The sequence below is a fragment of the Convolutriloba macropyga genome, chromosome 13, assembly GCF_964194025.1.
Source record: "Convolutriloba macropyga chromosome 13, txConMacr16.3, whole genome shotgun sequence".
NCBI classification, from domain to species: domain Eukaryota; kingdom Metazoa; phylum Xenacoelomorpha; order Acoela; family Convolutidae; genus Convolutriloba; species Convolutriloba macropyga.
In genome coordinates, this window is record NC_134480.1 from 25,449,580 (window position 1) to 25,475,501 (window position 25,922).

General features: G+C 31.7%; 2 protein-coding genes across 3 annotated transcripts in view; both read right to left on the reverse strand.

The window, feature by feature from the left end:
- The window catches only part of LOC142352258 (epidermal retinol dehydrogenase 2-like), a 328,166-nt gene that overhangs the window by 70,579 nt on the left and 231,665 nt on the right, over positions 1-25,922 (reverse strand). The gene's annotated exons all lie outside the window — the stretch shown is intronic.
- Positions 1,961-14,613, reverse strand: LOC142351891 (calcium release-activated calcium channel protein 1-like). The gene is made up of 4 exons (XM_075404144.1): positions 14,525-14,613; positions 7,433-7,653; positions 4,716-4,957; positions 1,961-2,316 (listed from the first exon to the last, which is right to left on the reverse strand). The coding sequence occupies exons 2-4, from the start codon at positions 7,608-7,610 to the stop codon at positions 2,050-2,052; spliced, it is 687 nt and encodes a 228-aa protein (XP_075260259.1). The 5' UTR covers positions 7,611-7,653; positions 14,525-14,613; the 3' UTR covers positions 1,961-2,049.

Genomic DNA, 25,922 nt, shown 5'->3' on the forward strand with positions numbered 1-25,922 from the left:
ACAATCGTACAATTGGCCGCCATAAGAAGTGTTTTGCGAAAAAATATCTCCTCACCAATCCTTTATGTTGGATAGGTCTGTATCAGGGATAAAAAAATGATATAGGATTGAGTTGGCAAAAGAGGCTAAGATTTACTATAGTCAGCCGTAATTTGTGCAGAGTTAAATGTGAAGACTAAGAAATATAATGGAGAATGAAGATACTTCTGTGGTCTTTGTGGTAGAAAAATAGACATTATTTTCCGGGGGTTTTATAATTAACGGGCAAGTGGAGCATGTATAACAAAATTTGCTCGTAAATTTGCGGGAAACTTGCTCGTATTAGTGGTGTATAGGATTAAATGTCCTTCCGCACGTACTAAACTAATTTTCTTCTATTCAAATCAGATTCCTTTCTGACTTTGTGGTAAAAAAGTATGCGTGAAATTTTGTAAGATCGGCGGTTTTTAGCAGCAAAAAAGAGAAAAATTTCAGCAACAAGAAGTGGTTGTATTGAGAATTTGAGCTCTAAGGACAGCTTAGAATTTAACCTCTATATCTTACAAAAAATTGCCCCTAAAATTCTTAGTTGATTATAGGCGTTCAGTCATTGTTAGATTTGAGCTTTTTATTGGTTAAAATTTTATTTGCATCACATTCAGCGATAAAAACTGGAAATTTTTGTTGCATGCACCTCAATTCTGACACTTTTTTGCAACTTTGAACTTCTAGAGTTTCTAGAACTTCTGAATTGAAAGCTTACAATTTAACTTTTACCGTTGATGCCTCGAAATGAGTGGTCCACAGTCAAGGACAACTGAATAGGACGACAAAAATAAAAGAAACCTGAAGAACAATTGACCATTAAGAAACAGTACTATAGCCGAAATATATTTTCACATAGAAAAATGATTATTGCAAATTATTATTGCTATCAAATTTTATAATTAATGTTTTCTACACACACAGCAAATTTTATTAACTATTATTTTCATTAACTTTATTTTGCAGTGTGTTAGAACACTGTAATTAAACCCGAAAGAGTCCACTATGGAATAAAATAGATGAGTGTTCTAATCAGGAGCCTATTTCACACAACATTCTTGTCTAAATTGGTCCCAATAGCGAAAGTTTTGTCTCATTAGAATGCAAATAGTTTGGATTACTACTAAAAGACAGAGCAAACCTAAAATTTAGATCTAACTTACGGCGAATGCAAAGTAAGCCGATAGGCAAGCAAGCCGACAGAAAAGCAAGCCGAAAGTTATGTAATAGTTATGTAATCTATCAGAAATAATTTTTCGGCTTACTTGACCTCATTTTCAAAATTCAGATTGCTTCCCTATCGGCTTGCTTGACCGCCACCCTAACTTACGCCTGTCTTTCGCGCAACTTTTGAGCATTACCATACGAGGAAGCAGAAAATAATCATTTTACAAATTTGTTAGGGACGTGACTACAACTAGGCCGACGCATTGTTATGTCAATGACGTAAAAGGGAGCTGAGGAAAAAACAGGATTCTTAAGAAAAATAAAATGAAAGTAAAATTTGTTGCTTACCCTGAATTGTCATGTAATTACCTAGGGGAGTACCTGCCCGGTTAAATTCGGTTTTTATTTTGGACAGAGATATGGCCTCTGGGCGCAATAATAACAGTTATTATAGGAACACTGATGATGAAAGTGCCAAAATTTTGTTTAATTATTTACCCCATGACTTTCCCAACCGATCAAAAAATAGGCCTATCGAAATGAGATTCATAACCATGAACCAACCAAAACCGAGCACTGAAGCTCTGAAAATTTAAAATTTAATTAGTTAATTCAAAATAAACTAAAAAAAACATCGCGAATAAAACAACAAGTAAACTATAGTGATTGCGGACCCTAGCAGTTTCCGTAATCATTGATATGATTCTATCAGAATCGTCGGTTAAGTTGTACGTACTCTGTTATTGAACTCCAAACAATATATGATTGGGACCAACTATGATATATGAAAGCAATTCACAGATATTTTAAAATCATTGTTGCTTCAAACCAATTTAGACAAGGAGAAAGTTTGTAAAATTAAACACTCAAAATTTCGGACGAACTGAAGTTGGCCATTCTCTCCAAATCCTTCAAATCTCCAGATATAGCCATGGCATTGTATATGAATATCTTCCTGTAGAAGTGAGCTGCGAATGCACAGAATATGAAGAGGAGAGGGAACAGGATCCAGGTGGAGATGAATGCAGATTGGGGGGAGTAGGGGTAGAACTTGACCCAGGAGATTAGGGTTACTTCCACTAGGAACAGGAGGATCCCGGCAGCCGTGGCACAGAACCAGGCGATCTGAAATATTCTACCCATGCAAATATTTAAGAAATTATAATTCTTACGAGGAACTGTCCCCTCCCATATCAACAATATTTTTGGTCATTATTTTCTTTATTATCAGTAAATAAAATGTTGATTTGCTAAGCCTGTGTGAGAAACTTATTGCACGTTTACATTGATAAGGATTTTCTAGCTTTATAGGACGTGGGCTTAACATAAATAATTACATATGAGCTAAAGGTAAAAATATGTCTACTAGGTTCAGGTTCCAGGCCGAATGGACATTTGATCAGCCTCACTTCACGACATCTTAAGAACGCATGTTAGTCCGATCACACGTAGATTCCCGCGCAATGTCAGCGCAGACAAAAAATTTTAAAGCTGTTGAGTCTAATTAGCGATGATTTTTGTCTGGAATCTCAACATTAGCATTTTAAGATGTCATATTCCACTGGAGAGAAAAGAGAAAAGTTTAAATTTTTGTTTTTTCAAATTTGTGAACAAATTGATGCATAATTTTCTATACATATTAGAGGTTAGTATTACTTAATCAGAGGTTAGAACATCAAAACAATCCAAAAAATAAGTGTAAATTATATCAGTCGATAATACCGCTCATTTATGTTCAAATACACTAAGGTACCTAAAAAAGATACCTTAAAACCAATTTGTACTCTTTAAGCGCTACTTTTGCTCAAAAAGTTTGATTTGCGCCAAGGCATCAAGAAACGCGTGAAATTTGAATCAAAGATTACAAAATATTTCATTTGGAAAATTTGCAAGAAATATGGTCGGTAATATGACTCAAATAAAGCTAGAAAACTGTGTAAAAATTGTACAAAACATTTTTTTGATAATTAAAAATTTGAAAAATTTTAACCTGTTAATAAAGAACTTATTTGAAATCAAAACATTGAGTTATTTGATTTTGGTGGCGCTGTTTAAAAACGTTCTCAATGTACATAGCTTTTTGGTACCATAGTCAATATGCAAATTAATGAACTTCTACAATTGTGGAAATGAAGAGAAGAGATGCAAAACATTTCAGCGGAATGAGAGGTTTTCTTTGAAAAGAAACAGAAAGAGTATATCTGAGGTTTTTTCAAAATATTTTCCGTTTTTTAGTCGCTCACTCTCTTGTATCTGATATATAGGATTTCAAAGCCCCTGAAGAAAATGATTGATCTCTTTTATTAGAAAGAACAAACGAATAATACTAATTTGATTTTTTTGATATTAGGTGCTTAGGTGCTTACTGAAACTCTGAAAAATTCTGATCACAATATAAAGTTGTTGTTATCTTTCTGATAAAAATACATGCGCAATTTTTCTAAAACTCGGTTTTGGTTTACTTTTCCTATTGGTTCGGTTTAATTTGAATAGTTTCAGTTATTCAAAGTTCGAAATTATATATTCTGTTCAATAAATTTGAATCAAACTCCCGCAGCATCCTTCAGAATTTAATCACTTCTTAATTTTTTCTTATATTTTCTCATGACAGAGCCAGAGCCATATTCAATTGAAAAAGGATTTTGACAAAAAACGTTTTCTTTTGATATAAAGTATTTCAAAAACAAGAGCAATTTCAGGTCAAGACTTTTACGGGTTAATATAGTGATAAATTTGGGTGTTGAAATCATAATTAATATTCACATTGACATTTGTTTCATTTTCGCTTTATGAAAATCACCTCATTGTTTTTGTATCATTTTTGAGAAGCAATCAATAATGCCCTCACATAATTTCAGTTATCTTTTTTTCAATTTGAGAATTGCTATTGTATAATATATCTTAAAAATTTTTTATACTTTTTTTTAATTTCTGTAAATTGAAAATTAGAGCGTTATTACCGGTGGTGTATCACAGTGTCCACCCCGTTCCTTAAATGGGGTAGTGTTTTCCACCATTGCTCTTAACAACCTGTCAATAAGATAAAAAGTCTGATATTGTAAGTAATTGAAAAGAAACGCATTAGAAAATGTAGATTAGCAAGATAGACCGCAAATTAACTCTTATCGATGAGACGGCAGTTGAGAAACATCGGTTTCTAAATTGAAGTTTACATAAGCAGGAAATATTTCATTGAAGGAGCGGGTAAAAGTTTTTAATATGAAAAATCTGGTATTATTTACTATGAGATTCGTACGATAAAAATGTCGAAATTTCGTGCAAGAAATTTCGATAAGCTGCCGCAGCCAGCTTATCAAAAATGAACTACTTTGTGCAGTCATATGAATTGGAACTTGAATTGAATTGGTACAAAATTATCCGAGACATTAAGTTTTTACATGTTTTTAAATGAAAATCAGTTGAATTCTAAATCCATTTCAACAAGCCTTAGAAAATGATGCTTAATCATGCAAGAGTTTGCATGTCTTTCTAATGGAAATGAAAAACTATTAATCTTGATTAACCTTAACATATCCCTCGAAGAGAATGTCCCTGTCATGTACATCTGGTGCATTCCCTTCCTCCACATTATCCAGGGCCCTCTGCTTAGTGGCCTCCAGATTGGGCAGGATGCAGATTGAGATCAAGAGAGCGAACAGGTGGACTGCAATGAGGATTGTGGTGGAGATGCAGAATGACACAATCAGCCAATCAGGAACGGCGTCTTTTGTCAGTTGAGTCTCTACCATGGCAATCATTGCGAAACCTAATCACAGTAAAATAATCAGTACAGCATAATTGACCAACGAAATAGCGCCCAATGAATACGACGAAAATCGGAAACAGCACCTCTGGGACTAGACTATATTTTTCAGCTATTCTTTTCTCGCCACTATTGCTAGCCCTAGTCCAAAATACCAAATAAAAAAGACAAAAAATTATAACAAATCTTTGCATTACGATGCTGAGGTATACCCCAAAATTTCCGCCTTAGTAAAATTGGCTCGAAAAATAAATACATACAACAAACGAAATTAGGAGACATCCTTTGTATCTTACTTTCCGCAAAAGGGGTTCCGCCAATTTTGCGAAATAAAAGAACATTCGGTGCGAAAAGTAGGTAACAAATCTTGTAGCACGTTTCCGCTCAATTTAGGTATCTATTATTCGCGCGCATTTTGAGCATGCAATAAGCACTTTAATAAAGATTTAATCAAAGTTTTCAAAGCTTTAAAGTGCTTCAAATACATGCAACCACTATTAACATAGTAAAAACGAACACAAGATACACGCATCGGGCATATCTGCCCGTGACGATTTGGGTATACCTCTGCATCGTAATGTGGTTTTAAACGCAGAAATTTTTGGAGTGCTCTGTTCCGTCTGCATCATCAGTTTTATGCGCAGGAAATGTTTTGTATGTTTGATCTTAGAACGCAAGAAACGCTTTTGATCGCAAGAAACCCTTTAAGAGATAGGATATTTCTGCCTCAGATTGTTGGAAAAACTAGCTGAATGAATATGTCTCTTTTTCAAGATTGAAAATTCAACAAACAGGCTGATCATGAATGGAAAAATTTACTGATTAACTTTCACGGAGTTTCGAATTCTTATAAAAGAGTGCTATCTTATAAGTTCTGAGAGAATTTCTACATAAGATGGCTATCCTGTAAGATTCTTGCACGTTCGTTTCGGTTGAGTTTCACACTCATTTTTCTTTTTTAATGCATTGGATACTTGAGAAATCGTTGCGCATTTTAGAGCAATTTTTTGAGCTTTAGTTTATTGGAAAATCGCTTACAAATTTTACTGCCTCAGTTCAAAATTGTTACTTTTTGCTTTCGGGTTACAGCCAAAAACTGAGACAATTTGAATTTGTCTTTCAAAGACAATTTGAATGCATAAAATCATTATAATCTAATTTTCATTTTTTTCTGCTTTTTTGTGTAACAAGTTGAATTATTTGTCTTTAAATAGATTAATTGTCTTTTCTTGTTACACTCAATCTGGACAAATAAAAACACCTATATTAGTACCCCAATTACTATTAGTATTATTGTATTTCTCAAAAAATTTATTTTCTGACATTCAAGTTCTACATTATTGAAAAAAATTTCAATCAAGTTTTTTTTTCATGTCAATCAACTCCAAATTTCTTATTCCCTGTTTTTCTACAAAAAAATGATTGCCTTGTGAAACGCTTGTGAGGCGAATGTTAATCTTGTAAAAATTTTATACGCCGAATGTTTATAAGAATCTTGTAAGATCTTACAAGATAACCATCTGCAACTCATTCGGGAACATAACGATTTTATATGAGTAATTTTGGTTTCAAGCTCAACATAAAAACGATTTACATTTGAAAACCAAATATACCGGAAAAATGCACGGGAATTTGTCGGGTTTGTATAACTCAAACAAAATATACCAAAGATTTTGTACATTTCAAAACGATATTCTCTACAACAGAAGGGTGTTGGAAAAAAATAGTCTAGTCTATTGCAGTGTGATGCATGATATGCAACTGTTGTACTTTCGACAAGAGTTGATTAAAAACAACATGACCACCTCTTTATTATCGTCTGCTCAAATTCTCGGAGTTTGATAACTTCTCGATGGTGATGAAAACCATGTGGTAGTGTTCATTCAAAAATTTTAGATAATCCTGCTTTGCTGCAAGGTCTTTAATCATCACTCAGAAAATTCTACCAAATTAGGACGGGCGAATTGGTCACCTAAATTAAATAAAATTGATTTTCTTACTGTGAAATACGCATGGAAGATAAAACGCTCATTGTATTGATTTTACTTATAATATATAAAGATATAATCAAGATTCTACACAATTTAATTTCTTAAAGCCAAATTTAAAAGGATAACTGTCAACATGAACAGCAAAGTTAAAATTATTGCCCGCATAGTAAGCGGAAAAATTTGCAGATTTCTCTCCCAAAATATTGTCTCTAAAAAGCATTTTTTTAAGGAAACAAAATCCAAATTTTCGGGTTCTGGTCAGCCGCAAAGAAGACAACTACGTCAGGAGACGCTGTGCTCTAGACGGTGTGTGATCAGAGGTCAATTTGGTCCAAAACTGTACGATCAGATATCATATCCGTCTTGAGGGACCACAAATTTGGCCCGAGACGGCCTTATCAGAGGTCAGTCTGCCGTGAGATTGCCTGATCAGAGGCGATATCGGTCTATCCGACATCGATTTTGACAATATGATGACGAAGCTCACCTGTGAGGAGTGCAGATGTCCTGGACGTGACTCTGAGTTTAGCCCTGTTGTGAATGAGTCGGGCGAAGTACTGTTTGTTCATCTCTGACCTCATCCTCTTGCTTGGGTTGTTCTCAGGGGTGGAGGCGGAGTGGTCTTCGTGGATCCACGAGATAGAAGGACGAGGTTTTACTGACATTTCTGCCCAGATGACCACAGGGTAAGGTTGACACAACTGCACTCTAACACACAAAATTTCTCGGTAAAAGTAGGAGATTTGAGTGAAATAATTTGAGTGGAGGGACTTTAAAACCCAGTTGATTGATTATGAAGTTGAAGCAGAACCATGATAGTGATTAACCTAGCAATTTAGTTCCCTTTTTCAAAAATTTCTTTCTATTGGATGAGTTTAATTTTTGGTTGGAATCAATTGATTTTTGGTTGGAATAAATGTTTTTTTTGTTATTGCACCAATGTTTCTTCCCTGATCAAGTTTCTAATTTGTTGAGTGCTTCGTCACTATAAAAGGCTTGCCTTAACCAACCACCTGGTTCAACGGATCTTATTTCAAGTCTTTAAGGCTGTTGCAAAACTTTGCCAAGATGGAGCCAGAAAAATATTTCAACTAAAACTTTGAACCTTATAGACCGATGTATCATCGATTCATACAGAAACTTCAAATAGAAATACTAGCACAGCATTCTGGTCTCTCGCTTTTTTTTTCAAAAAATTTTGATTAAGGAAGGTCGAAATCAAAGAAATTGATATGATCAGTTTAGTTTTGCTAAAGTACTATTCCAAGTCAGGTATTTTGATTGATTGAGCATTGCTTGAAACCTGTAGTTCAATCCGAGATGATATTTGAATAAGGATAAAACGTTAACTTTGGTCACTTCCTCCTATGCTCTATGTTCACATTTATTCAGTAAAAAACGTCAGATTATCGCTACGCAAAACGTAAGATCAAATTTTTTGACTGTCTACAAGTGTAAAACAAGTGGTTTTTCAACAAAATTTTGTGACGGTTATCTTGCAAGATCTTGCAAGATCCTTGCAACATAAACGTCCGGATCTTGCATCTTGCAAGATAAAGGCTATTTGTCAGAATCTTGCAAGGTCTTACAAGATAGCCGTTGGAGTTCGTCTGGGGCAAAACCATTCCAACAACGCTAGGAGAAGAACCTCTTTTGCCATTCGCCTCCTCGCTAAAAACAATTTAGTGGATGGAGAACTTTGGTGAACAGAAAACTAAGAATTTAATTTCCTTACTTTGTGGAAAATTGGTTTTTCTGATCCTCCACAATTTTGACAAAAACTCAGAGTACTCTTGTTGATTTGAAGAAGTTTGTCCTACAAAACAAAGTACTGGTGTATTGGTTCTTCTGTGTCTCTTTTCAAGAAAATTTGTTTCAAATATGTTTCAAATTTGTTCTTTGGAGAATTAGAAAATCTAGTCCAAGTAAATTCAAAAAAGTACGTAAACAAGACTCGTTTCAAGAAAGCAAGCCTTCAATCTGAAATAGAATTTACTTCTCTGTAATTTAATCTCTTCTGCTATAATATGAATAGCGTTTTAGAATTTCATCAATACTTATTATAGATAGACTGTTTTTAGCGATAGATCGAAAACTTACCAAGATTTTAATAAATAATTATTAGGTTAAAAATGAAATTGAAGAGTGTATGAAATATCAAAAATACGACACTGCCTTTAGAAGAGAAACGTTTTAGTTTGATAGAAAACTTTTCAGCCTGTAAAATCCAAAGTCTTAGGTTAAATTTTGGAGGAATTTCCTAATCTGAAAGTCTTGCACAATTTTAAACTGTTCAATGTAAATATTCTGATATAATTTCTGGCCTTCCCGGAGCAAGTAACAATTATTGTTAAAAGTTAAAACCGTGAACCACTATACAGACGATATCTGAATTTTGGATCCGCCGATGAAAAAGGGAGTTGAGAGTACCACAAAGTTCCATTTGATATCCCCTTCCATTACGAGCGTCTACCGGTGTCGAAATAATCTACTTCTAAAGAAATTGGCCGGCACTCTTGGGTGCCGACCTCGTTCCATGCGGTAGGATCTTAAATTTTGTGAAACTGGTTTCCAAAAAGCAATTAAGAGTATTAAAATGTAAAATAAGATCAAATGAATGTGAAATGTATTTTCTTTCCACTGTAAGGGCGATTCGCAAAATTTTAATCAATTTTAAAGTTTTAATGTTTTGTGGATTATGCTTACCTTGTTTGGTCAATTGTTTGGTGCTACCTTGCAAAATTTAGTAATATTTTGGGAGTTTTTTAAGCCTATGCGCTTAAAAAGGAAGGCGGCTTCTTTTATATGTTATTATTGCTTCCAATCCGTAAAAGTACAAAATTCGGTTCTAAAATATGTAAAATCTATTTAAGCAAAATTTCTTGGATGGCGCTTCCCTAAAATAAAATTAGCTGTGGAAAGCAGTATTTCACTTTTCAACTTCCAGTTTAAAAGTAAAAAACACTGACTGGAATTTTCATAAAGGGCACCGCCTTTTCGTTTGCGAAGAACAAAAGTGTTTTTCACACGCACAATGTATCAACATAGGAAAAGAGAAATCTGGTAATACAAAATTTGGTACTGGTAGACGCCCGTAATGGCTTATCTTGTATGTCTGTTTGTCTTATATGGAAACTATGAGTGTTCATTTATCATCCAATGTAATACAATGTACCGATGCTGCAGCAGCAGTTTTGAATTATCGAACTTAGAGCTCATTTAAACGAATGCAAAAACTATCAAAACATCGGTCAGCAGTTTGTCTGACATCAACCCTCATTGCGCATAAATACTTAACATTTAATGTTATTGGATTTGTTAATAAACAAGGCGGCGATGGCACATAAGGTTTCGACCCCGCCCATCCACAATTTTGGCATAATTGTCTACCAAATGAGGAACAGATAGAAAAACACAAAAATTATTTTTTTGGGAATCCCAAAAAACTCAAAAAAGCACAAGTATTTTTCAAAAAAAATTGTGTATGAACGATAATATAGCCTCCAAAGCAAATAACTCAGAGGAGCAAAAATTGATGCAATTGATTGCTGTGATATGCCAATATTAAGAAAGCGAGTCAAGTTGAACAGCAAAATCAAACAACAACAACAACAAACATTAATTACATCAAAAATTTTATATCGGTTTTGAAAAAAAGAAATTTAATAACAATGTTAACATACCATCAGATAAAGCTAAAACTAAACAAAATAACTTATAAACCACCAGAAATTATATTGGACCAGTCAAAAAAAGTTTTGGTAACAATTAGACAAAAAAGAACAAAAACAAAAAAGCTAAAACATTCGCTTTTTTTAAACAATTAAATTCAAATTAATAAAAAACATTAGAAACCAAAAAAATATCCCAAAGGTTTACATTTACTAATTCTGCTATAGAAGGGCATTAGGAACTGTCCTTATTCCTTTTTTTCAGCGGCTAAAAAGAACAACAACAAACAAAAATTCAATTGAAACTTAACAGAAAACGCTGTCCAAACCGTCAAGCCATATTTTGGCCCTCAAATATTTTTCGATTGCGCCTTTTTCAAAGAGCGACAAAGTAGTAAATGGCCATTCATTAGTAAGACTAGGTAACAAGTTGACAAAAAAGCGAAACGTAAAAGTATGTATTTGTTTTGATTTTTTTTTCGAAGCAAAATTACATCCAAAGTCATGAAAGACATTAATTACAAAAAAACTATTTAAGTAGGGTCACTTATTCATCCACAGGAAGCCATGAGACCTGCAAATATCCAGATTTTTTCTTGCGTGTACAAAAACAACGTCAAGTATGACAAAAACTAAATTAATTTTCTTTGCTTTTGTGAAAAACCGGTGTCGAAGCCAGTAAGGTCATAACGAATACGAAAAAAATAGATTTTGGGACATCAATCCCCTTTGACACCTTCCCTTGTCACCCATAATGTCATATTTGACCTGTATTTAACTAACAAGATCAGGTAACAAAAAGAAATTTAGAAGGACCAAATTTTCGAAGTTAAAAATCTTTTTTTTTAGTTTTGTTGAACAATTTTTTTCTAAGTCATGGAAGCCATCAGCTACGTACTAATATCAGAAGATCTGCTCATCAATTTGTCCATGAAAAACCGATGAAACCTATCCATTTACAGAAAATTTCATACAACCCAAACGACAAAGTAAAAATGACAGTTAAAGACAAAATTTCAATTAATTTCTTCAAGAAAGAGGTGTCGGTGCTGTCAAAACGGTAATCTATGTTGTTCAGGATTTTAATAAGTGCAATAATGATATATTTTGAACGCTTATAGTGTGATATGAGAACTGTCAATAATGTGATAAGGTGACAAAGCTAGAAAACGTGAAAAACTGGCAAATATCTTAAAACAAAAAACTGAAATCTAGTGGTATCAAATCCAGAAAGGAATAACTTCAGGCTTAGAACCACAACCGAGAATACACTTCAAATCAGTAGAATGAAGAAGTATTCTTTCTTTGCTGACACTAAGCTAGAAGTTGAACAAATCAACAAAAAAAATAGAGGAAAATTTAATTAAGCCATTATTTATTTGAAAATCAATTATTTTTAAAGGTCGAAATGACCATAAACTTACAAGTAAAAAATTAAATGCATTAGCTTGGAGCTCCTTTGAAAGCCAAATAGACCTATTACTCCTACGCTTTGATTTGACATGTTCTGTTCCTTTTTATTTAAAAAAACGTCTTTTTTTTTTAAAAAAAAGACCGACTGATTGCAATCCGACTTCTTTTTGGATTGTAACAGTCCAAGATTGGCCCAAAACTAGCCCTGCTAATGCTTATTGTCCGTTAGGAACAATTGATTTTTCGAATGTTGTAGATATAGATTATTTGTTCGTTGAAAACTCAAAAATAAATTCTGCATTTCTGAAAACCAACGAGTAAAGTTAGCAAAAAACGGCGAATTTTTAATTACAGAGCACCCCTAACGGACGCCGAAGTAGGAATAGCCCCCTTCTGAGTCTACAAAGATTGTATGAGTATTGTTTGGGGCTGTACTGCAGGCAAATTTAATCCAATTGGACTAAAGTAGCTTATTTCGTGCCGTTTTTTGATGAAAAAGGCTGAATTTTGTAATATTTATCCAGAGTTTTTTTCCAAAAAATAAATCAAAACAATCAACAATGCTTGTTGATTGTTCTATTCTCAAACAACGACACTATTCTCAAAAATTTTATTAAATTTTAGCAAAATTGACGAAAATTTAGGCGAAAATTCCGGAAAAAGTGAATAAAAACAACGTGAATTCACTCTACTTTTCTCATAAGTTTAAACCTCGATAATTCCCTGTAGAAAACGAAAATTAAAAAAAATCTTTTTAATTCCATATTCTACGCTGGACGAGCTTTCTAGTGATACCAGTCTCAACTCTCTACGATGAATATATCGATCGGCGAAAATTTACGGAACAAAAAAAACCCATTTGAGTATATAGTTCCTCCCTTCTCAAGAGGGTCGGAACAAAAATTTGAAACGCATCAGAGAATAATTTCTGGTGAACCATTTATCAAGGAATCACCATCGGTGAACTACCTTGTAGTTAACTCAGAGAAAAATAGATACAAGTACGTACAAGACGTCTAATAACATTAATAGCGCAAGGTATCAATATATAATTTTCTAAAAGAATTTTTTTGCTGAGACCATACGCCTGGCAGTTTTATTGAGCTCCATCAACCAAAACCCGTTGTCGAAAGCAAGAAAAAATAATTTCGCATTTAAAGCCTCATAAGCTCCATCCCTCAACCGGTATGGATTGGTTTCAGGGTTTCAATCAGAATACTATTCTCTTTCCTCTGAAGCACTTATTTCATTACAAATGATCGATTTGCACAAAGGTGCAATGTGTGTGTATATATATGTATTTGAAAACAAAAGTGGTTGACAAAATCCCATCTTGTCCTGAAGAAATTGTGAGAAAAGTTTTTTATCTAAAACTTCCAGATATCGTGCTATGGTCCTTTTAAGAGATGCTCAAAAGTTTTGTGAAGGCAAATTACTCACTAGCAAAGACAAAATTTTTATTTGAAAATCTTTTTATGTAGGAAGCTAACAGGAGCTCAAGTCACGATTATTACGGTTTTATGTTTTTTGAGATGTTGCGCATTCAAATTAATCTACAGTTTTCAAACTTTTTTGTTTTTTTCTATCTCATCAGTTTGTTCAAAATCGAGTTGAATTACATGACTTTAAACACTACTTTGCTGCTTAATGTCACTTTTTTGTATTGTGGAAAATGGTATTGAAAAGAAAATTCAGCATTTTTGCAAGACTCACGAATAGACTTTTTAATTTTCAGCAACTCTATCCCCAAATAGTGTTTGAGTACTGATTCAAATTGAAGAAGAAAAATCGAGTAAGAAAAGATAAATTATCCAAAGATTGTCGAAAACACTTGCACTATACTTTACATGCAAAATAAATCAAGTGTCAAAACTTGACGCTATAATATTGCTATTATTGACCCTATTTATCTAAAATTTACAATTTATCTCAAATTGAAATTTGGCATATGGCAACTTTGAACCATTTTTTTCAAATTGTTTATTGTTTTGTTGCAAGTATATTAAACGGCATGGTTATGATTTTAATTTACTTGTTGCTAAAAACTGAGCTTGGAATGAAGCAATCTGAAACAGCGAGGAATCCTTCTTTAAAGTTTTGGTTTATAATTGAGATAGTAATCTCGTCAACAAGCATTCGGCAAGCCTGCAATTACTTTCAATTAGTTTTTCTCCGCTATGTAGCTGCCAAGAGAAAAAAAATTGCCTGATGCAACTTATATTTAATTCCTATTTTTGCTTGAATTATATTATGTTCAAAACGTTGAAAATGGAATGTTACGCTTTGTCTGTCACATATTGTGAGGAGAAATGTTAATCGATTTTGACTGCCAAAAACTTCAATCCAAAATGATCTATATTAAAATTATTTTAATAAAAAAATGGTTTATCGAAAATTAGCAATCGGTTTTTGATTTTGAATTTTCTTATAATACCAAGTGTATACCAATGAAAAATGTATCAATGAGACATATTTGTACAAAAACGATCTATTACCTTCAATGTTATTAGCAATTGAAAACTCCAAACTAATATCAATTCAGAAATCAGAAATCAATAAAAGTTATTAAGAAATATTGCCGTTAGTTTTTATTCTATTTAGTAGAAGTTGATGGCAGCTTCGAAAAATTTATTGGCAATTTTATACTGGTTTTAATCTTTGTGGCCAAATTAGAGAGGCAAACTGATAAATTGCGAGCAATTGAAGATTGAAATAACAATTGTTGTTTTTGTGGAAATGGAAGTAAAAGCTTGCTTTCTTCAACAACTTTACTCTCACAAACATAACAAAGGCTCTGCGGGCCAGATCGAGATTTTGGTTTTTGAAGTCAAGTTGATTGTTTTTGAACCCTAGTCTGATTGTTTAGTGTGATCTTGGTAGCGGTTATTAAACTAGCAGGAATCATTGGAGACTCGGAGAGCAAGAGAACTGGAAAACAGTTTATTTGGTTATCATTTTCGATCTATTGACCGTCACACTATCAACAATTAATAGTGGTTTACACAAAATAGAGGTCATTAAAACAAGGAATATTAAACTAGATACGTAAAACGAAATCATACTTTTGTTAGTAATCAGGCATCGCATTTGACACAACTTTTCTATAAATTGCTGATGTAAAGTCGCTGAAAAATAGCTTTATTTGAATATATCTGTTATTTTTTATGTTTAGGAAAACTAAATAGTGGAAAATCTGTTTCAATATTTCGTTTTTGCTAATGATGCTGAAATAAAATTAAACTTTGATTATTATTGATCAAACACCGCTTCAGAGATTTAATAGAGAAATAATAGAGATTTAATAGTAAAAAAACTACCAAATTTAAAAAGAGAAAAAAATTGAACGCACTAAAGTTTGATATCTATTCTAACCCGGAAGCATTGAAAATAAATTTTTGAAAAAAAAACATCTCTCTTATTTGCTCTGACATAACCAGAAAACGGCTTATTCTTAAAACACTTTCATTACGTTGCCAAACCTACATTTTGAGCAGGCGAATTTTCTTGCAAATGTAAGCATTGTCCATTCCCCCATGTTTTCAGATTAGATTTTATAGGCTTTTGCGGACAACAGTGCAAGTAAGGGAAACTAGTTCAAATTTGCTTAAAATTGGGAATCTTCGTCGCTGATATCCGCGATTGCGGAATTTGATGACACGCGAGAAAGGCCGACGGATCTGTGTCACTATTATCCACATGGCGATACCTCTGCTCAAGAATTGTGGACATTGATGACATAAAAACATGAAACTTCAGGGACGTATTTTTGTAAGGATTGTCCACAATTTTATTGTCACTGGTGTCCCCAATTTATATTTCCTCCACACGAGAAGTGGTGACAAAACGTCGTCACTCATGTTCACCATCGCGGACAACTCCGATTTGCAGCATTGGTGACGTAATTGTCGTAACGGCTTCATTTTGAGTTGAGACGTTAAAAACAACTTTTTTTGAAGGTCAGAAAAAATATGCAATTATATCGCGTAACTTTTAAACCAATAAAAGAAAGCAGGCTAGAAGTAGGAGACTTAGCCATTTCAAAATGAAGAAAGAAGTCACCGAGAGTAAGTGCAAAACATTAGATACATGAGACGAAATCAAACTTTACCAACATGGAATTACAGCTGAAAGGATTATCCAAAAAAAATCTGAATAAAAAGTAGATACTTGTTGTTGTGTTTCTCAAGAAATTCGGCTGGCTAAAATATATGTTTTCAGGGTGGTTTCCGTTCGAGAATAAATAGTGGCTCCCCAATAGCATCCCCCTCCGACCATTGGGTTCTGACCTAGTTATAAAACGAAGAAGACAGATTAAAAATAAGCTTCAAAATGACCGAAAAACTAACAATCTATCACAGCACTGGAAATGATCCAGGTTGGATAGTTATTGTTTATGAAAAGAACATAATCTCTTTGCCACCAAATATTGCACTCGGATTCATTTCCCAACCCTTAAAAATCTGTTAAGACGCGCAAGTCAATTCTTTGTGGAATGCCATAAAATGATTATAAAAGATAATCTTAAAATCCACTGAAAGGAAGAGTAGCTACAGAGAGCTGGGAGATAAACAGAGAGACAATTCAAATTGAAGCATGAAAGCGCTAGTAGTGGGTCCAGAGTATAAGAGACATGAGATCAATTCAAATTATAATGACATGGATTAAAAGCCGGCAAGGTTATCCAAAAATAGTTGTAAATAAAAAATTAATATATATTTCTCTGGCCAGAAAACTTCAGAGATACCTGCCCGTAAGAACTTCTTGCCACTGGAAAACTATAAAATTAGCTTAAATATATAATTTTTACTCAAGAAAAGATGCTGAGATAGGGGGAGGGGGTAAATAAGAGAATCTGGTGGCAACGGTGATGACCTGATGTATTTCTGGTGATGTAAGGAGATGTCAGGACATGTTTTGATACAGTTGAAATTTGATTACAATTGAAACCATATCGGTAAAAGTTTACCTGGAGCCATGGTTCAAGCTAGAATAGACATTCTATGTTCCTCAATATAATCTAAACTGACTTTTACTTTTTAAAGAGTGTGCATCTATTTATTCTTAATTTTTCTATCTTTTAAAATAGATTGTTTGGAGTTAACTTTTCTATTTTTGTTTTCAATTGTCAGCCCCGTTGCAACATCAATTTAACATCATTAAAATCATCACCAGATCTTTAACCCTTTTTAAACGATAATCTTTCTCTTTTTGTTTATACAGACAATAGAAAAAAAGTTAAACAAAAGTTGCATAAAAATTAATTTTAAAAATCAAGATGAGAGAAGCTATATTAAAAATCAATTTTCTGAAAATGAAAAGGGCCATTTTGTTCTCAAAAAGATCAAAAAAGCAGATTTCCACTAAAATTTGTGGACTAAAGTCTGCTATTCTTCCTGAATTATTACAATTCATCATGGAAATGAATAAATCGATTAAAACTGAGAACTGAGACATTAAAGTTCCCTAATTTTGTATTCAGAAACAGTTGAACCAATTTTTATTAGCTTCTAATTTTATTTTAAAGAGGAGATTTTGCTTTTTTTAAAGAGAATTTTTTTCCGTAAAAAATGGTGTTTTCAGCATTTTGTTAAAATAGAAGCAAAAGCAACTATAATTTTCAAAGTTTCTACAAAACTGATCTAATTTAAATGGTTTCTAGATTAGTTATTAGATAATATTGACAGAAATGGTCGTTTCAACAGTAGTCGAAAAAACAAGGGATTCAGCCAACAGCAAAATTTGACCCTTTCTCCATACGCTAATCGCGCATGTCGAATCGGGTCAAATTTTACTGCTTACCGGATCCCTTGTTTTTTCCACTTCTATATATTAGCTCTATATTCTAACAAAAATCAAATCATTGTTCTATGAATTAGTCTAGGAATGACTTTCACCCTTATTTATTCTAGATCTAGCATCTATTAAGAAAAAAAGGGATCAACCTACTTCACAGATAAATTAAAGAAGAAGAAGAATTAGTTTATTTGAATATTATACCTATAAACAAGCTCTCTGAATTGATTTCTAGTATGACCATATCTATATCTATGAAGATAAATACATAGTCTACATTTCCTATTTCTAAATCTATATAATGATATATGTTTATAAATATTACACATACTACATACTAGATATTGATCGGGATCAGAATAATGACATCCCAAATGTTCTATATAATCTTTCAATTTAACCATATTTTTACATACATAACAAGAATATTCTAATTCTTTACAATTATTACAACATTCTTTCCAAGCTTTATTTATGCGTTTATTGCATTTCATTTTCATTTTTCCAAAAAATTATTTTTTAATTATTTCCCTAAATAAATACATCATGTCTCAATCAACTAATACTAGTGTCAGAAACTTCTGCGATGTCTGTAATCTATCATTTGAAACAAAGAAGGGTTTATACAGGCATCAATCATACGATCTCAAACATAAGGAACTATTGGAGAAAATGTTTGAGTCCGAAGAAGAAGAAATCTCGGAGAGGGTGTATAATCCAGAAGAAGATGATTGTATTATTAAAACTAGGGCTAAAACTAAAACAGAAACTAAATCAGAAACTGAAACTGAAAACAATATCTATTCTAAAATTAGGTTTATATGTAAAGAACGTCATGAAGAATTTAGAAGTAAAGTAGCTCTAACTACCCATTCAAATAGTCACAATCGCATGAATATAGCCATCAAACACAGAAGATTTCGATATAAACTCAAGTCAGAATATGAGAGAGAGTTTTATATTACAGATAAAAGTAGAAATTACATTGAAGATATAGACGAAGCAACTAATTACTCTTTAGAAGAAATTAAAAACTCTTACCAGTTCAGAAAAGTTAAGTGTTTTAAATATAAGATCACGGCTGAATGTGATTATAAGAAGAGAACCAAAGAAGAAGTTAAAACTACTAATATATTCTTCAGTACTGATTATATTATTAATAAAGCAATATATATATATATATATATATATATATATATATTTATATATATATATATATATATATATATATATATATATATATATATGGTGACTTCAATCGGTGGCTAGATTTCGAAAAGGAAATATATGAAGGTCATGGTTATGATTTCGAGTTTCTTGGAATAAGAAGTATTCAGTTAAACATTGAACTAAATAAAGCTTCTATTGGTAGTTATATAGATTTATCTCCCGATCTCAAAAACTCTAAATCGATCTTAAGTATACCTAGTTATAAATACAATTGCTTACAACTTAATATAACTGCTTGGCTACATCCCGCCCCACACCATGCAACTCGAGAAAGTAAATTTGCAGATAAACTAATTGATCCAAGACAACAACATGAAGATGACTTTGCTTATATAATAAGAATACAGAATTTGTATAATATTAATATTTGGGTATACACACCTTGTGGTATTGGCAAAATAGAATTGTTTAAACAAGTGGATGATTTTAATAAAGATAGAAAAGATGTAAGAACACTAGTTTGGAGTAATGGTCAAATAGAACACTGTGCCCTAACAGAAAATATAGAAACCCTGTTAGTTCGCCCAAATAAAAATAACATTAAATTTTATTATTGCGATAGGTGTACCTATTGGTTTAACTCACAAAATAAATACGATAAACACGAATGCAACAACTCATTCAAACCAGAGATTGTTTGTCCTAAGAAAAAGCATATTACTTTTATAAATGAACACAAACGTCAGAATATAAAAAATTTTATAACTGCCGATATAGAATGTTGCACTAATGAAGTCACAACTAATGACTGTAAATATGTACTAGCTGAACATTTTCCAATAGCTGTGGGTTACACCTGGCAAGGTAACTTCAAGCACTACTTTGGTCTAGGCTGAATCAAAAGAATTGCTAGTGATCTATTAGAAATAGAAAAGATCTATTAGAAATAGAGACAGAGAATAATTTCAAACATAATGAAAATATGATATTCACAGAAGAAGATAAATTATATCATGAAACTAATAACACTTGTCATATCTGCAGCAAAACATGTATTAATAAAGTAAGAGATCATTGTCATGAAACTGGTAAATATAGAGGACCAGCATGTAAAATATGTAATCTAAGACACAAACAACAAAACTTCATTCCAGTAATATTCCATACGGCTCTGGCTATGACTTCAACCTACTATACAGTGAACTCTTCAAACAGAATAATGATTAAAGAAAAGTAGATAACATACCCCTAGCTGCTGATAAGTCTAAGATGTTTAGCATCGGTTGTCTCAAATTCTTAGATAATTATAACTTTATAACTTCTTAGCTATGCCTCTAGATCAAATGGCAAAGATATATGGGTGTAAAACTAAAACATTATATCCATATGAATACTTTGGTTTAGAGTTGTATAGTAGTAAAGCTACCTATGACAATCTTATAGGCAATCTAAAAATAAAAGAGTTCAAATCCCCACTACATAATAAATTGCCAACACAAGAAGAAGTAGATAACTTTAATAATGGAAACAGTCATAAAACAGATTAAGATCTAACTATAGAGTATTTACAGAATGATGTGGAAATATTAGACTGTTGCATGAAAGAATATGTTAAATTAAGCATGAAAGAATTCAAGCTCAATCCACTTCATTACGTTAGTTTACAAGGTTATAGTTTTGATTGTTGGTTAATGTCAAGTTGTGTTAAATTAGATACATTGCAAGATAAACAAATGCTAGATAATTTTGTTGGAGCAAAGAGAGGTGGTATATGTGGAATAATGGGTGATTGATATGTAGATAACAGTACTACTCTCAATACAATATTGAATACTCCAGATGATAGTGATCATGGTTACTATATAGTTTGTGACATTGATTATACTAATGAATGTAAAGAGAGAACAGAACAGTTAGCATTAATACCTAATAAGAAAAAGATAAATGATAATGAATTAAGTCACAGAGAAAGCGATGGAGGCAAGGCAAGATCAGAGAAATTAATCTTAGGCCAAACAACAAAACAGAAAATATGGTTCATTATAGGATGTTAAAGTTCTATGTTAAGATGGGAGTAAAAGTAACAAAAATACATAGAGTAATTAAATTTAAACAAGATTATATATGTAGAGATTATATACAAAAACAATACAAATAAAAGAGCAACAGCTAAAAATGAAGCAGAAAAGGATGTAAGGAAATTAAAGAATAACTCATTATTTGGAAGAATATGCATTCTCTACACTTCTTTCAAAACAAGTTCTTGCATGATGACGAAAAGATAATGAAAAGTGTAAGTAAACCAACATTTTAGAATATAACTAGATATAGAGATTATAGCCAAATAGAATATAAAAAGAAAAAAAATATGATTCTCCAGTATATGTAGGTGTTACTATCCTAGAATTAAGTAAATTACATATGTTTGATGTATTCTATAATATTCTTCAACCATCTCTTAATGGTCTGCAACTCCATTATATGGATACGGACAGTTTCGTATTAAGTTATAGTGAAGGTAAAGTTAGTGATGAACATATGGACTTAAATAATCTAGACATACCTATCAAAACTAATAATAAAGTCCCCGGAAAGTTTAAGCACGAGCTGGGGAGTAGGATTATTGAGGAATTTATAGCATTGTCCACCAAAACATATAGCTTCAAAAATTATCCTAACAACACTAAAGAAAAAGGAATAAAGAAGCATAATAATGCTAGGCACATAGATTATTATGATGCATTAATGAATAATACACAGAGAACAGTAGATGAATGTAGAATACAAAAAGTTGGCGATAACATGAAAACAACAAAAACACGTAAGATTAGTCTAAACACATTTGATGATGAAAGATTCTATGCAAATAATTTTAAAAGCTATCGTCATGATGAGAATCTATATCTATTCAAAAGAGATCTAGTAAATAAAATCAATAATAGTACTTTAGAGCTATTAATAAAATTAGGGTCAAATGTAAGTAAAGAATCATTAGAGGCAATAATAAATAATATTAAATAATTAACAATTAAGGAAGATAGAAAGTTAATTGAAGCTGCTATTAGATTATATAATGACATATAAATCTTAATAAAAAATTAAACTTGTTAATAATATTCTATACTTCCTTTTATAAAATGATCAATTGCATCTCCTGGTTTAGTAGTTAGTATATTATAGATCATCATCTTTCCTATATATATTTCCAGATCACTATTTCCTCTAGTTAATTTGTTTTTGTTATATTCTATAAATTTTATTATTTTACTGGTTTCCCTTTCGTCTATATAATTAGAATAACTTGAAATTATTAATTCATCATGCCAGGGATCCTTAGCATGGTTTATAAACTCTTTCATAGTCCGATATTGTTTTCCACAAGCTAAACATTTTTTTAACTCAGAGTAGTTTTCATCAATAGAATTTTCATTATCCATTTTTTACTCTTATTATAATTTTTCAATACATATAAAATGACTAAGATAGATGAACTTATAGAATTAAACAATCTAGAAAAACAAAACAGAAAGAATAGATTAGAAGATAAATTAAAACAACAAGAATATTATGGAGAAATAGAAGAGTTATTTGATACTTTAACTAAAACACTAAATGCAAACACTGAACGGGATCTAGCATTAAGTGAACAAACATTAAGAGCAATTGATTGTTAAAATCAAGAGTTAGATAAACAAACTAAGATGATCCAGCAAGCTGGCTCCCAGTTTAATGAAGCATTATTGAAGTCAATGGTGAAGCATTGGTGAAGTCCGACGACAAAGCTGCAGAGAAAGCTCGAGATAAACCAGGAATGTTAGTAGATAAAGACACGGCTCAAATTATTAATTTAATGTCAGTTCAATCTAATCCCCAATTAAAGTTAAAGTTGGTAAATTTAGATATTGGTGAATTTGAAATGGACGGTGTTAAACTAATTTACCAAGAAAATGCATTTATAGTTAAGGATAATATATATGAATTGTCAGATGAGTTTATAAATTTTCTTACTAACCCTAATATAAAACATGGTGAAATCGAGGAAGATGAAAAGTTCTTGCATGATGACGAAGAGATAATGAAAAGTGTAAGTAAACCAACATTTTAGAATATAACTAGATATAGAGATTATAGCCAAATAGAATATATAAAGAAAAAAAATATGATTCTCCAGTATATGTAGGTGTTACTATCCTAGAATTAAGTAAATTACATATGTTTGATGTATTCTATAATATTCTTCAACCATCTCTTAATGGTCTACAACTTCATTATATGGATACGGACAGTTTCGTATTAAGTTATGGTGAAGGTAAAGTTAGTGATGAGCATATGGACTTAAGTAATCTACACATACCTATAAAAACTAATAATAAAGTCCCCGGAAAGTTTAAGCACGAGCTGGGGAGTATGATTATCGAGGAATTTATAGCATTGTCCCCCAAAACATATAGCTTCAAAAATTATCCTAAAAACACTAAAGAAAAAGGAATAAAGAAGCATAATAATGCTAGTTTCCCTTTCGTCTATATAATTAGAATAACTTGAAATTATTAATTCAGCATGCCAGGGATCCTTAGCATGATTTATAAACTCTTTCATAGTCCGATATTGTTTTCCACAAGCTAAACATTTTTTTAACTCAGTGTAGTTTTCATCAATAGAATTTTCATTATCCATTTTTTACTCTTATTATAATTTTTCAATACATATAAAATGACTAAGATAGATGAACTTATAGAATTAAACTATCTAGAAAAACAAAACAGAAAGAATAGATTAGAAGATAAATTAAAACAACAAGAATAATATGGAGAAATAGAAGAGTTATTTAATACTTTAACTAAAACACTAAATGCAAACACTGAACGGGATCTAGCATTAAGTGAACAAACATTAAGAGCAATTGATTGTTAAAATCAAGAGTTAGATAAACAAACTAAGATGATCCAGCAAGCTGGCTCCCAGTTTAATGAAGCATTATTGAAGTCAATGGTGAAGCATTGGTGAAGTCCGACGACAAAGCTGCAGAGAAAGCTCGAGATAAACCAGGAATGTTAGTAGATAAAGACACGGCTCAAATTATTAATTTAATGTCAGTTCAATCAAATCCCCAATTAAAGTTAAAGTTGGTAAATTTAGATATTGGTGAATTTGAAATGGACGGTGTTAAACTAATTTACCAAGAAAATGCATTTATAGTTAAGGATAATATATATGAATTGTCAGATGAGATTATAAACTTGGTGAAATCGAGGAAGATGAAAACAAAATTAAAAGGCTTTTAAAGGATATCAGATATGATTTAGGAAAAGGGGATAAGAAAAGCGCTAGATATAGAACAATAAAACATATAATAGGGATAAAAGATGATGTATATGGTAGGGGATTAAATAACAACCCTAACCAACAAAGTTGCCACCACTACGTGGACTCAAATAGTTTAATAGAAAGATTAAAATTATTAATACTAGAAACAAAAGCTGGTCATGATGGATTATATGATGAAATGCTAGATATATCTAAGCAACTATTATCTATGAATATTATTAATCAAGAGCAACTAGATATTTTTGTTTTTAACTATGGTAAATGAATAATGATGGAAAAATAACAACAACTATTAGCTAAAGAAGTATTTAGCCCTCAAATAACAAAGTTTAGAAGAGGAAGAATAATACCATTATATAGAGATGAAATATGGTCAGCTGATTTAATTGATAAATCATCTCTAAGTAAATACAATAATAATTATAAGTTTATATTAACAGTTATAGATATAATCACAAAATATGCATGGGCTATTCCATTAAAGAATAAATCTGGTTTATCTATAACTAATGGTTTTAAAATAGTATTAAGTGAACATCCACAAGGTGGCTCTGAACCTAGAAAACCAGAAAAGTTATGGGTAGATAGAGGTAGTGAGTTTTACAATAAAACACTTAATTCTTTACTTAAAGAACATTAAACAAAACTATATTCTACTTATAGTGATTTAAAGGCTGTATTCATAGAGAGATTTAATAGAACATAAGAACATTATTACACATAATAAATAAACCTATGTTCATCAATGGCGATGGTAATTGGGTAAATAAATTAAATGATGCTGTTGTAACATACAACAATAACATTCACTCAACAATTAATATGACACCAGTTGATGCTTCTAATAATCCTGATAAAGTTAAATGCACTTTTAGTTTTAGGAAGATTAAACCTATACTTAAAGTTGGTGATCTAATTGGAATAGAGAATTGTTTAAAGTTAATGAAGTTCTAAAAACACAACCACCCACATATAAAATAGAAGATATTAATGGTGAGATAATAGAAGGTAAAAAATACGAACAGGAATTATAAAAATCCGAGTTAGACTTTGAACCTAATAATAAGGTTTTAGAATCATTGAATATAAATCTTTCTGTAAACAAATACAAAGATGACAAGAAACAGATTCAATCAGTCTAAACGTCAATGGCGAAGCATGACCGGCGGTCCATCGGGGAACCCACTTCTCGGATCAACATCAACAAACAACTTAGCACTAAGTAAGGCTCGTGGGTTGTTCCTAGAAGATAATGATAATATTGATATGAAGGATACCTATAAAATTACAATTGTACATCCTGCGATAGATGAAAAAGATGTTGTTAATAAAGAGTATTGTGACAATAACTTATTATCCACTTCTAATAAAATAGACAATTAACGTAGAACCATAACTGAACTCAGAAAGGGTGACTTTGATAAAGTTACAACTAAAACATTACAACTAAATGAAACACAAGTTAATGAAGAACTAATTAATGAGCTTATTGAATTAACAAATGAAGTCAGAAATACTGTTAAGTTTTGTAATAAAGTTACTGCAGATACTATCTCTAAATATAACCAATGAAAACAAGAACTTGATAATAATAAGTTTAAT

Coding starts and splice junctions, on each gene's coding strand:
- LOC142351891 (XM_075404144.1), bottom strand. CDS start 7,610: ATGTCAGTAAAACCTCGTCCTTCTATCTCGTGGATCCACGAAGACCAC. Junction 4,958..7,432: donor GACATCTGCACTCCTCACAG/GTGAGCTTCGTC, acceptor TACTGTGATTAG/GTTTCGCAATGATTGCCATG. Junction 2,317..4,715: donor TCTTCGAGGGATATGTTAAG/GTTAATCAAGAT, acceptor AGAATATTTCAG/ATCGCCTGGTTCTGTGCCAC.